This window comes from Oenanthe melanoleuca, chromosome 4 (genome assembly GCF_029582105.1).
Source record: "Oenanthe melanoleuca isolate GR-GAL-2019-014 chromosome 4, OMel1.0, whole genome shotgun sequence".
NCBI lineage: Eukaryota > Metazoa > Chordata > Aves > Passeriformes > Muscicapidae > Oenanthe > Oenanthe melanoleuca.
In genome coordinates, this window is record NC_079337.1 from 18,972,577 (window position 1) to 18,985,343 (window position 12,767).

The following is a 12,767-nucleotide window of genomic DNA, read 5'->3' on the forward strand; positions in this document are numbered from 1 at the left end:
CTTTACTGAAATGTGCTTTAGAAGGTGAGGGCTGTGCCCTTCCTCTTGGCTCTCAGGTTCTGTGATCCTTCAGCTGTAAGATGTTGGTGTTGGCACTTCAAAATGCCATTTCTTAATTTTAAAGGATTAGTGACGTGTATGCAGGCTTAATGGCAGAACTGCAAGTTTTCACTATGAATTCTGGGAAGAGCACAGCATGACCTCAGTATTCTCCAGATCCCAAGCCTTTGTCACTGGTGCAAGTCAATCAAAAAAAGTCTGAACTTCAGACTGCAAAAAGAGCATGGCTCCAGATCAGCCTCCCAACAGGAGCCAGGGAGGGCAGAATCCTGGGGGGAAGGAAGGCTTTCCCACTGTTTTTCAGCCAGGTGGGCTCTCCTCATCCTCCTCTCTTGCAAAATTGCAAGATTGCATCAAAGCTGGAGGAAATGGGCAGAAACATTACAGACACACTTGAAAATGTTGTGTTAGTGCCTTGAAGAATAGTGCTATGAACTTCTGCTTCCTTCCTCAGTTAGAAAATGGGAGATACTTTGAAAGGCAGGCTACATCCATTTGCTGGCAGTGTAAAAAAAGCAGGATAGTACTTGCTTCCCAGCCCCCCTCTTCAATTTTCTGATGTCCAGCATGCCATGAGCACATCTGCCCTCAGCCAGACCAATTTGGCAGATGGTGTTGAATGACAGCTCGTTGACCTAAAGCAAAGCCTGGCCACTCTCTTTGATTACTTGCATTACTAAGTCTCATATCGTTTCATTTAACTGGTTGTGTACTTCCACAGCATGTAAGTATTTAAAGATGCAAGTGATGTCAACATCTCCTCTAATCTCTCTGCTAGCCCAGAATTGTTGCCTAAATCTGCTTCAGAGTTCTCTGCCTGCTGTGATAATCTCTAATGCTTCCAAAACCTCTTCCTGGTCATCTCTCTGGTTAGCCTGGCAGCTCAAAGCTGAGCTTTAGAGTGAGTTGCTGTGGCAGCTTTAGGGAAACCACAGGTATGCGCTTTCTGTCATGCAGAGATAGGTGAATAAAGTGCACTGGCTGAAGAAGTCAGCCCAAACCCCAGGCACTGGTTTCATTTTTGCCATGCTGGTGTTGAGTTCTGTGTGGTTAGGCTGGCCAAGCTATTTGGTTTGTTTCTGGTTTTACTGTGGATGTATTTTTACCTGAGCATTGAATGTAAGTTAAGAAGAGAAAAAGAAAATAGTCAAAGATCTATTACCTGCTTCTCTGGCAAGGTATCTTGCCATTGCCAGGCTCTGGTGAATGATAACTCCATCTACTTCCAGGATGGGGAGTTTGCCAAATGGGATAGCTTGGAGGAGAAAGTAAAAAACAAAAAACAAACAAAAGTTAAATCATAGCCATTAACAGTGGGAGTCTGTGATAGCTGTAGTTTTACCACTCAGAGGATATGCATTGTTATAGCACTTAACAGTTTCACACTGTTTCTGTGGAGAAATGCATGGGCTAAAAATAAAAAAGTTAGGATGTAGTCAAGATTGCACTGTGTGAAACCAGCGCATTGCGTTTCCTATTTCCTGGTGTTGTGCTGTAGAGGCCGGATGTGCTCTTATACATCCAGAATTCTTTATATAGGAAAAAAATTTTCAGGGGAATATTAGTTTTTCCTTTTTTCCCCTGCTTTTTCCTCTCCAGGAAAAGTAAAGTATCCTCTTCAAGGATAAGTAAAGTACTACTGAAGATTTCATGCTGCAGGATGCAGCTGGGGCATGAAGCAAGAGAGTGGGTAAAGATGGCAAGATATTTTTCATTTATGGTTGTTTGAAATTCAGAAGCAGTAATTCAGAGAAACATCTATGTTTCAGAACCTACACCATGACAGGGCATTTCACTTGGCAGTCATCACTGAGACAAATCTATCTTTCACACTGAACTACAAATCCTAAAAAAATATTCAAATTTACCTGATGTGCCTTGCATTAAAAAAAATGGGGAAGAAGCCTCCAGACTTTAAGCATAGGGAAAGACAAACTAAGCAGGTGTTGTAGATATCTGTAAGGCAGTTTGAGATAAGAAATCAGTCTTATTTTCCTGTTATTCATTTCATAGTTATGTGGAAACCTGGACTGCTGTTTTGCTGTGTTTTGGAGGAGCTGCTGGCATGCTATGAAATGGAACTGGAACCTTGGAGCTTAATCTGGGGAAAACAGTTGTGTTTAGGGCAGTGAGAATCTGCTTGTGGGAACCTGGTGCTGTTCACTGAGGGAATGGTAAATCTCTGCATTTCCAAGGATCCTGTTTCCAAGTACATGACTGCAAGTGCTGATCATAGTTAAATGCTTTGTATCCAATTTTCATCTGCATTACCCTTTATGTAATGAAGATTTATATCAATTTTAAGACTGTCTTGTGATGTAAAAAGGTGGTAGTGGAAAAGTGAGAACATTGGCCATCGGAAGCATGCAAAGTGCTTTCAAACCCTGTTTGAAAAGCACTTTTTTACAGGGCAAAAAAACACTCTTTACAGGGCAGCAGGAATGACACTGCTATTCCATGAGGATTTTTAGCTCTTAATGAAAAAGGGACATTAATGAAACCTAATGCCTTCATAACTATTTAGCAAGGCAACTTCATAAATGATGAACACTGCTCTGTTCATGTATGCGAATCACATTAGGTACCAGGTCCTAGATGTTACATCTTGATCTGCAACATGAATTGTGCAGTTGCACAAGACATCCAGGACTCCTCTGTGCCTTTTTTATTTTTTCTTTTTTCTTTTTTTTTTCTCTGCATCTGAGTACATTATACCTTTTTTTTTTTTTTCCCTCAAGTTGAGCACACTGGGAATTCAGTATGAATTTAGATGTTGATGAATAGCAGAAGCAAGAGAGTTCAATGAGCATTAGTTGCTGTACCCCAGGGAGAAAGCAAGCTCTGCTGGTTGTTACTGAAGCAATAATAGACTTGTTGTACAGAAGACTTTGCATGTTTATTATCCAGAGAGCAGCAAGGTCCTGGCAAGTCCATGTTTTGTTTCATTGATACTCACTGAGAGGTGACAAGCTGTATCTCCCAAATGTTTGACAAGAAAGCTCTCTGCTATGAAAATGAGAAGAGTCTTGGTTCTGAGCTCTGGGTTAGTGGTGCAGAGGGCCCTGGGCATCACTGCTCTAAAGCAGCAGAGATGTGTAACTGTGTTTATGTAAAGCACATATTTCAGGCCAGCACAAGTAGAGGGAATGAGAGCAGGTGGGGCTGCTGGATGAGTCAGTGTGGTCAGCCTGCTCCACATCCCCCAGACCACAAGGGATGTACAGCAATGTCTGGCAACAGGAAACTGCAGAAGTGGAGCCAGAGCAGGGGTAATAGCTCCCCCCATGAAGGGGTTAAGCAGCCTGGTTTTTTGGAGGCCCCAGAAGGAGTGCAGTTCTGGCAGGGTCAACATGACTAAGCCAGTCTGTAGCAATAGCTGTCAAAACACACTGTCACTCACTGCTGAGGTTGGGAAACTGAGACTGGGATTGCTTCATCTAGAAACCCACAGATATTTTTGCTGCTGTGTTTACATACAGGGGAAGAAGTCTATAAATCTTAGCTTTGACTGATGTTTCACTTTGTGGGTTACTACAAGAAAAATTAATGCCAGTTTGTTATTAGGGGCTTTTTTTTTTTTTTTTTTTTTTTTTTTTTTTAAGAAACATTTGATTACAACTAAAGGAGGGAAGCATCTTCCTGAAGAGTTAAGGAAAATGGATTGTGGTGTGGAAATCAGCTGACTGGCAGAGTGGTAGTCAGCTCTCATGTTGTCCTTCTCAGGAATCCAGTAATTTCTGAATTCAAGGGAATTGCTATTCATTCCTTGAAAACATGAGTAATGTCTACAAAGGTCATTCTCCTCAGTGCTGAGCTACTTTCTTGAAGATCTGGTTATTCTTTTCTGAAAGAGAAACTAAGTTTGCAATTGAAAATATACAAAGACAGCTTTGTGTACACACAATTCTTAATACATTTATAAAATTAAAAAATGAGACCAGACTTTATTTTGGTGTCCTGTAATGTCTAAAAGATTAGTGCTTTGATTTGTAATGAGACCTGGGGTTTGTTTGCTAGGAAGCAGCAAATCTATTGCTATCATTACTGAACAAAGGACTCTTTAAAGGATAACACACGGTAAATGGTAGATGTCCCTTCCTTTCTTGTGTATTCAAATCCTATTTAACTTTTTCTTATCAAGAACAGGGAAAAGTTGGGATTTAATGTAATAAATTTTTTTAATGTAATAGATTTTTTTTCCCAGCTGATAGAGTGCATGTATATAATTATGCCCTGATTTTGTTGATTACTGAGTTAATAAATTATAAATTAGTGCTTATAAATTCCAAGGGGTCCAAATAAAGTGCACATGTGCTGTGCAGATAATTTTAAAAGTCTGGTTTTCCTTCTTGGGTGCAGGGCAGGTTATTCTTGAGCACCAGACAGTGCAGCAGATATTCTGCTTTACATAGAAGAAAATAACAAAGACTAGTCAAGTGGCAGAAAATATTTAGAGTACATCTCCTTATCTGAGGAGAAGGTGTAATGGCTTACTAAGTTGTGCTTTCAGTATGGAAAAAATAATACTTGCCTTTGAAATGTTATTGTCTAAAATTCATGTAATGACCAAAATCTTTTGGAACTTGTTGTAAAGTACCTTTTCACTTCTGTAATTCAGTATAACAATTTTCCCAGATGATTTTTTTGTATATCTGAGTTTGGCTGTTATGGGGAGAAACGCATTTTCTGTGAAACTTGGAGTCTTCCATCTCCAGCTGGGGAAGAGGGGGATGGATTTTTGTCACACAGCTCATCCTAAGGGAGGATATGAGGAGCCTTCACACTAGATGGACACTGCTGGATTGCTGGAGGTAAGGTTGGGATTTGACAAATGACCTCGATGTGGCCTCTAGAAACTTTACCAGTTGCAGAATCCACTCCTAGGCCATACTCTCAGGGGCTCTAAACTACAACAGAAACCTGTTTGCACGTGGATTTAAGCAGTCTTACCCTTAGACCCATGGATATGGGCTTCTGTGGATTGCTTGGACCTCCTGTGGTGCTTTTGGCCCAATTCAGCTCATTGACGTGTTCAAGGAGATGCCCAAATGCCCTGTGTGTATAAGCATGGCACTAAACCTGCTGAAGTTTTCTCAGCTTTGGTGAAAGGCATGGTTTATGTGACTGCAGATGAGCAGAGCAGGTAGGGTGGCTCCTGCCAGGCTCCTACTTTAGATGAGCAAGTGAAAAGCTGCCGTGTGAGAGAGATGTTTGAGTAAAATCAAGGTCATGGGGGCAAGGCATGAAACACCATCCACTGGGAAGCAATTACAACTGAGCAGTGAAGCCAAAGTAGTGCAGGCTGGGAGGATGTGAGTGTCACTTTGCTGGCTTTTCTCTCACCATCCTTGTTTTGTTTCGTACTTACGTCAGTTTAAGCCCTTGTGTATCCATACCAATGTGCTTTCCATGTTTTTCAAAACAATGTTGTCTTTACAATGTTTCCAGCTCCCACTTGAGCAAATGCATTTTGAGCAGGAAAAGCAGAAAAATCTATTGCTGTTGTCATGCAAACAACGTCATTTCTCAGGCATGCACAAAATATGACCTTTCCCGTTTAGTTCCCGCTTGCTTTGCCACTCATCTGAAGTACAAAGTGCTGTGAATGTTTGTGTTCCAAACTTATACTGAAAGAGGAAAAGGGTTTTTTAAAAACCTCCTTTCTGAGTAATTAAACCCATAGTCTTCTTTAAATTGAACTTTTATCAGCAGGTTCTTGTTTTTCGTATTATGTTGGTTATTTATTGGCTTTTTGCATCACATACTGGAATGAAATCTGCACAATCTACACTTCACATGAAGAAAACCTTGACAGGACAAGTCCTCAGACTGACCTGAAGTTTTAGGAAGATCTCACTAAAGTATCTGTACAGTATTTAGGAATTGGATTAATTCCTTTTAATACTACTTTAATTCTGGTTGGCTTTTGTGATGAGAACTGTGGTGTTTATACAAGTCTGCTGGATGCTGAGTAGGGGAGATGATGTGTGTTAAAAGCAAGAAGATCCCTTTAATTAATTCCCACCCCATCAAGCCCCTAAGGGCTGTGATGACTGCTGGCCTCTGGCCATGGCTGTGGGCTCTCACTGGTGTTCAGGCCTTCCCTTTGAACACAAACTCCTCACTCACTCATGCTCCTGGCCGTGACCCAGTGGAGGGTGCTCCTGTGGGACTGTCAGGGACCAGGTGGGGAAACACAACAGAGCTAAGCACAGTTTTGTCCTAGGCTGGTCAGCTGCTATGCTGTGCTTCCACTGCTCTTCTCCCCAGTGCAAATACAGTTCTTGAACTTCTCCTTCCCTTTCTGCCAATTTCTCCTACCTCTTTCTGCCATTTTCACAGGTCTTAACTGCTCCATTGTTCTTCTCCTCATTTCTGTTCTGTCCTTCCAACATGTTCCCCCATTTTTTTCCCCAAGATGACCTGCCCATGACTCATCCTGCCCATGTTGTAATTGTCCATGGCTCTGATGCAATGCAGCATGTATTTAAGCACTTGATTATTTCTCAAAAGCTGAATAATTAATCGTTTGGTAATCAAGCTTAGATTGGCTCCATAATAAGGCAGCTGGTTTAGTCAAATGTAGGGGCAAAATAAATGTCACAGACCTGTTTCTTACTACAATATCTAAGTCAAAATAAGTTCTCCTTTGCCTTGAAAACTGACCATAACTGCTTTTCCTATCCATTTATATTTAAATTGTATCATGAGAAGCAAATAGATATTTTGCATCTTCCAATAAGATATATATGAAATATGTAATTTTTTTTAATGGTGGCTGAGGAGCAAGGCATTTGGGAAATGGTTGGCCCAAGCTGTAGAATCCTAGAATCTGAAACTTCTAGGAAGGGGTGATGAGGAGGATGCTGTGATTTAATCTCAGCCCAGGTTTGGTTTATTACAGCTCCTATTCTCGTCGGAAGTTCTTGCCAAGCCCTCCTTTTTACCCAGAGATAGCTATGTACACATTTTAGTACAACTACATAGCAGAAAGTCACTCAGGAAGCAGGGCAACTGCTCCCCTGAGGAATTTTTGTCTGCTGTCAGGTGCTTCTCAAGATTTGTCTGTTATCTTGGGAGTATTTTTAGGGCCATTAGTCCATCAGATTTCCTAAGGACCTTTCAAGTACCATTCTACACATTCTAAACTGTTCATGATGTGTTTATGGCCATCTGTGCAGGAGAAGCATCCTTTGCTGTGATGATAAAGTCTGTTGTTGCCAGTGCTTCAAATTGCTTGAAGAAACCACAGATCAAAAGCTATTGCTGCCTGGCAGCCTAATATCTAAGGTGGTGGTAACTTAGGTCACCATTACAGTGGATTTTCTGCTCTATTATGACATATGTCAGTGCAATGGTGCTTTTTGTGAGGAGAACAGATCTTGCATGAGCCTATTGTAGATCTTGAATTGATTACCCTTTAAATGGGGTCATGGTCAAGTCAGAGTGTGTTCAAAAATACATATAAAGAATGAGTTAATTAGTTTACTTGTTAAAATAATTATTGACTTACTTATAGTAAAGCATTATGGAAAGCTGCTGCTTGATATTTTTCTGATTTTTAAAATTCTGTGCTAAAGAAGGACAATGCTACTACTTATACACTGGCTTCTTTAAATGTGTTTATATTCTAAACTGCAGTCCTTGCCCAAAATCATCTACTGGAAAATTTGCCAAAGATGATCTAAAGGGATCAGAAGGGAAAAACCACAATTGTTGAGTTATAGATATTTTAACTTCAGAGTGTATAAGCCAAATAACAGAAGTTCTTATGTTATAATAGGCCATCCTCTTATACACAACAAAAGCACCATTAGGTGTAAACAAAATCAAGTGGGACAGTATTTCCAGGTGGGAGTACTTATTTATTTGCCTGAAGGTACGTTAGAATTGCAGCTTATTGGTGGCAGCCACATGAAAAATGTCAAAACAAACAACAAACCCCACCACACTCTTCAGTTCAGGTCAAAAATTAAACTTGCCACAGCTGCAAGTCTGCTTTCTAAATGGGTTTTTCTGCACACATTGATCTTTATGCATATATTTTTTGTTTTCCCATGAGTTTTACAGAATTAAGTATTTTCTTCAGAATAATATAAGCCAGTATTTCCTGGTTTTTATGGTATGGCTTGGCTGGCTTTGTATTTCTTACAAAACCTTATTTCAATTTTGAGAAAACTGCAGAAGCAAACCTATCCTCTCAGATCTCATTCAGAGACCTGACTTCTCATGCTTTTAAACAAACTTGAATTCTTAAATTTGTCCCTTATTAGCTCAAGAAACATGAAGTGTTCTCTTGTCCAAGCTTCTTCCCTAAGTATTTTTTGTTTGTCTTGCTTGATCATAGTTGAAGTTTTTGAAAAGAGGGACATCATGTTGTATTTGCTGACTGCTGTCAAAACTGGTTCCAGACCTTTCATAGGCAAGTGAGTAAAGGCAAACATGATATATGCAAATGTACAAAGCAATTTGTCTGGTATTTCTTAATCTCACCTCAATATATAATTATGTAATTAGTTCAATTAATTTTACTGATTTTTGAGGGCTACAAAATAAGCCACATACTAAATTGAATTACTTTAACTGCTGCTACATGCAGCTATAATTCCCTTTATCATTGCAAAACATTTAACACCCTTTGGTTTTCACCAGTATGAGACTAACTAGAATCTGCTACTTTATTTCTCTTCTTTCTAAGATAGACTCAGTTCAGGAAAAATAGGAGGAGAATAAAACCTTTATGTAAGGGATCTGAATAGAGATACAAATGAGAGTTGTGCAGAATAATTCTCAGCAGAGTGAACTATGCCTTTGTACATGCAGTGGGTTGGAAGGATGTCCTCATTTCAATTTACTTTTGAACATAGCAGTAGTTTAACTATTTGGGCAAGAATCCTGTTACCTGGTGCTTTTTCCTCTTTAAGCTGTGTCTCTGTGGAGGGAGCTGAGGCACCTTTTGAAAGCTCAGGGCAGCAGAGAATGCAAGGCTTGTTTTCCATAGGGCAAATACTGTATGCAACACTTAGAGTGTGAACACACACAAAGCCTGTACAAACCTACTCTCTCTCCAGGAGACAACCATTTCTTGTGTTGAGTCACAGCCTGCAAAGTCAGAGTTTAGGTGCCCTAGGGCAGACTGAGGCACTGGCTTTTGGTCTTGTTGAAAAGTTAAGGCTCTTTATTCCAAAGCCTTGTTGCTACCTTTGATTCAGTGTTTTTCTGAATGATTTGCATGTGGGAGAACATTTTGTCTGGAAATACTGCGCGTAACCATGAGAAATGCCTCACAAAGGAAGGGGAGGTAGCCAGCAGGAGATCTCCAGACAATTTCCTGAAGCAGCATTACATTTTTATGCATCCAAGTAACCTTTTTTTAATTAGCAAACCCCTAAATTGCTTGCTGTCTGTAATGTGCATGTCAGTGGTAGCAGATGGCACCATTACTTTGGTGCTAGAGCTAGGGCTCAGGAGGATTTGAAGAGCAAAAGTTTAGCCTGCTGCTATAAGATGTAACAACACTTCCAGATATGCACCCAACTATTTCTGTGTAGGTGTATGTTTTCCTGGCTCATTAGCAGGATAGATTCCTGTTCCCATCGACTGTCTGAGTGACTAACTGGGTGCCTACAGATGCCTGAAATTCAAAGAGCTGTTAGACCAGCATCAATTTTGCACAGATGACTTCACAAATCTTAGAGCAGCAGCTCCCACATTTTACTAAACTTCTTATCTGCTGTGGAATTTCATCTAGGACTCAGTTACAGAGGCTGCTATGAAAGGCTATTATGCACAGAAAATGAAAAATGCTAATTAACCCTTGGTAAGCCTGCCAGCAAACTTTTCAGAGCACAGAAAGAGAAACAAAAGTGTCCAAAGGTTAATGACTCAGCCAGCATTTGTTAATGCAGCAGATAAAGTCACAAGTTGTGTAGTTTAGGATTTCTAGGGTGTCTCTGCTCCCAGTGTTTTTGGGAGCACATTCACTGTAGTGAAAAAGTCATGTACACATAAAGCTCCACTGAGAAGTTTGTGGAGCACAAACCTCCCAGTGAGTGAAGGAAAGCATAGGAGGAACTTTCCTGCATTATTTCTTGTGCTACTCATACATTGGGATCATCAACAATGTTCAAAGAATGATGCAATGCTTTTACCAGATAGATCTGCTGTTACAGCATCTTGTCCTAGAATGTGAATGCCTCTGCACCCTTTAAGTGACTAATTATGCTTTGTCTTTTTAATTTGTCTTAATTAATCAGGATGGAAAACTCCACATAAAAATGTACTTTGCTTATGCTCTCAACTTTATTGCAGGACAAAAGTGAGTGTGAATATGTGTATAATTAAATATGAAAAGCCTGTGCAGAGCTTACCTCAGGTCCTCTGAATTCTTAATCTCACCTTTAGTTTCTACTCTGCTTCCCTGAGAACTGCAGTGAAAGAGAAATAAGCTATACCATGTGGTCAAGTGGATTAAGCTCTTATGAGGAAAAGGTTTCCAAAGTCAGTTATCTCTAGCTGAAAATATCACTGTTCCACTGCTTCTTATTCCTGTGGATTCCTCTGTGGATTTTTGCCAGTGTTTTTTAGGCTTGAGCACTGAAGGCTTCAACTGCCATTTGGATTAGAGTTGTGTTTGAGTGTTTATCATTCTACATTCTACTGCAAAAAGGAAAGACCAAACCTGCAAAACTTGCACCTTAGAAAAATTTGGTAGCTTGCTGGCTAGGCCTATTAAATGGTATGAAATCTTATCAAGAAAAAACATTGCTTCATTAATAGAAGTCACCTTGTGAATCAGTTGTGTCTTTTCCCCAAACTAAAGGCATTATTCTTCATTCTGGATGTGAAAAGTCATAGCCCATGTAGCCAAACACAAGACTAATCCATGAAATGAGGACATTGGTTTCATACCCTGAGTCTTCAAACTCAAGATCTGTTTTGCTTGAACTAAGGCTAATTTAAAGAACAGAAACAACAAATACTTTTAAAAGCTGAAAAGACATTACTTAAACTGAAAGATATGAAATGAATGGGGTACAATAGCCTGAAGGGTGCTTTTGGAAGGGTTGGTGGTAGGGTTTATTCTTAGGAACAATTATTTTCTAGTACCTGTTTTGATCCTTTTGGGTTTTTTTTTTTCTTTGCTATCTCAACTGATTTTGTTTTATCATCACTTTTCCTCTCTGAAAATCTTTCAGGCTGCAAAGGAGGTCCTTCTTGTCCCTTCTCTCTAATTTGGCTTTCTAAACCCAGGGTTAAAGGCTAAGGTGTGTTCTTTGAGATTAAATTATCCAGAGAAGGTGAGATCCACACTCATTTAGTTATCTTTAGGTACACAAAAGCTGTACTGAACTAATAAGGAGTAAAAACCCAGCTGGATGATTGCAGGTAAGGCATTTTGGATTGTCTGAACATTTGGATCTGGTCTCCTGTGAGAGCATCAGCAGTGACATTTTGCCTGTTTCACCTTAAAACTCGCATTGGCTTAATTAAAGCCAGAAATTAGGTGTATTTATGCTCACAAAATGTACAGGTACTCTTCAATTGCTTTTCTTTTTGCCAGCATTTCTAGCAGCTATAACAACCCATGCTACTCACTTGGTTTGATTTTGGGCCAGTCTGCTGCCTCTATCCTGTGGTCTTCATACTTCTTGCCCGAATAGGCGAAGAGGTAGCGGCTGATCTCTGCTCGTCCCCGCAGGTTGAAGTAGGTGAGCTTGTACTGAGGCATCCTGGGCCCTGCTGGGAGGGGAGACAGAGCTGCTTTAGAGAGGGTTAACTCAGCTCCTTTTCCACAAAACCACTCCATGGGCTTGTTTTTGACAGACATGCTTGTACAATGCAGAGGAAATATTACACCAAGCCCTGGTGGGTTGCACTTTGCAATCGCCACGTTGCTCTCACCTCTTTGTTCTGCATTTGGCAGCCACAGCACACACAGATGTGGACAAAGACAGCTGAACCTGCAGTTCCTCCTTGTGTGTCTCTAGAAAGTTGGCTTGATTTTTTTTTTCCCCCCCAGATGTAATAGAAACCTTCAGCTTTCATTTTTTTCTCTTGTGACTCCAAACCCAGGACATTTTTGATAAAATGAGTTTTGGTTTGTTGGTTTGCTTTTTTTTTTCCAGAATGCAAATTTAAAATCATATTGTGTACCAGAAGATAGTAGTCTTGAGCAGCAGTTTTGTTCAGGCCTGCCCTGTGCAGTCCCTACTGTTTATGGAGACCTTCATCCAAGATCACATCATGAGAATTACCAAACTCTTGTGATTTTCTTGTATCAATTATTACCCAAGTTGTATAAGCAAACACCCAAAATTATTCAAGAATAAAAAAATATGCTATAGTGTTGTTTTGAGAAAATCATCATTGAATTTTCAGTTTTTTCACAGAAGCAAAAAGAATACTTGAAATTACTTTTTAAGGTTTTTAAGTTTAAGTGACTTATTTTTTCCCTTCAGTTCTAGTTAGGAATCACGTTACAGGAAGGTTCTATTTGTTTCCCATGGTAACAGGCAGCAAAAGAAAGTATTTGAGAGTTTGATTGTATAGCTAGGATGGTACAGGACAGGTGAACAGATAAGGTTGCATTAAGCCAAAGATAAGCATTTACACAAAGCACTTTCTTAATAGAGTTCAGCTGAGATTTAAATCTCCTGGTGAAAGGATAGCAAAACAAACATCTGCCTCCTCACCCAAAGCACATC

At 39.9% G+C, this 12,767-nt stretch overlaps 1 protein-coding gene across 3 annotated transcripts in view; it reads right to left on the reverse strand.

The window, feature by feature from the left end:
- HPGDS (hematopoietic prostaglandin D synthase) overlaps positions 1-12,767 on the reverse strand; it is a 29,052-nt gene that overhangs the window by 4,718 nt on the left and 11,567 nt on the right. For 2 of the 3 annotated variants that reach the window (XM_056490449.1, XM_056490451.1), the window contains exons 2-3: positions 11,659-11,802; positions 1,223-1,315 (exon numbers count right to left, since the gene is read on the reverse strand). In XM_056490449.1, coding sequence (XP_056346424.1) covers positions 1,223-1,315; positions 11,659-11,791 — 226 coding nt within the window. In that variant the 5' untranslated portion in view covers positions 11,792-11,802. The remainder of the gene's footprint in view (positions 1-1,222; positions 1,316-11,658; positions 11,803-12,767) is intronic. The other variant, XM_056490450.1, reaches the window with a different exon arrangement.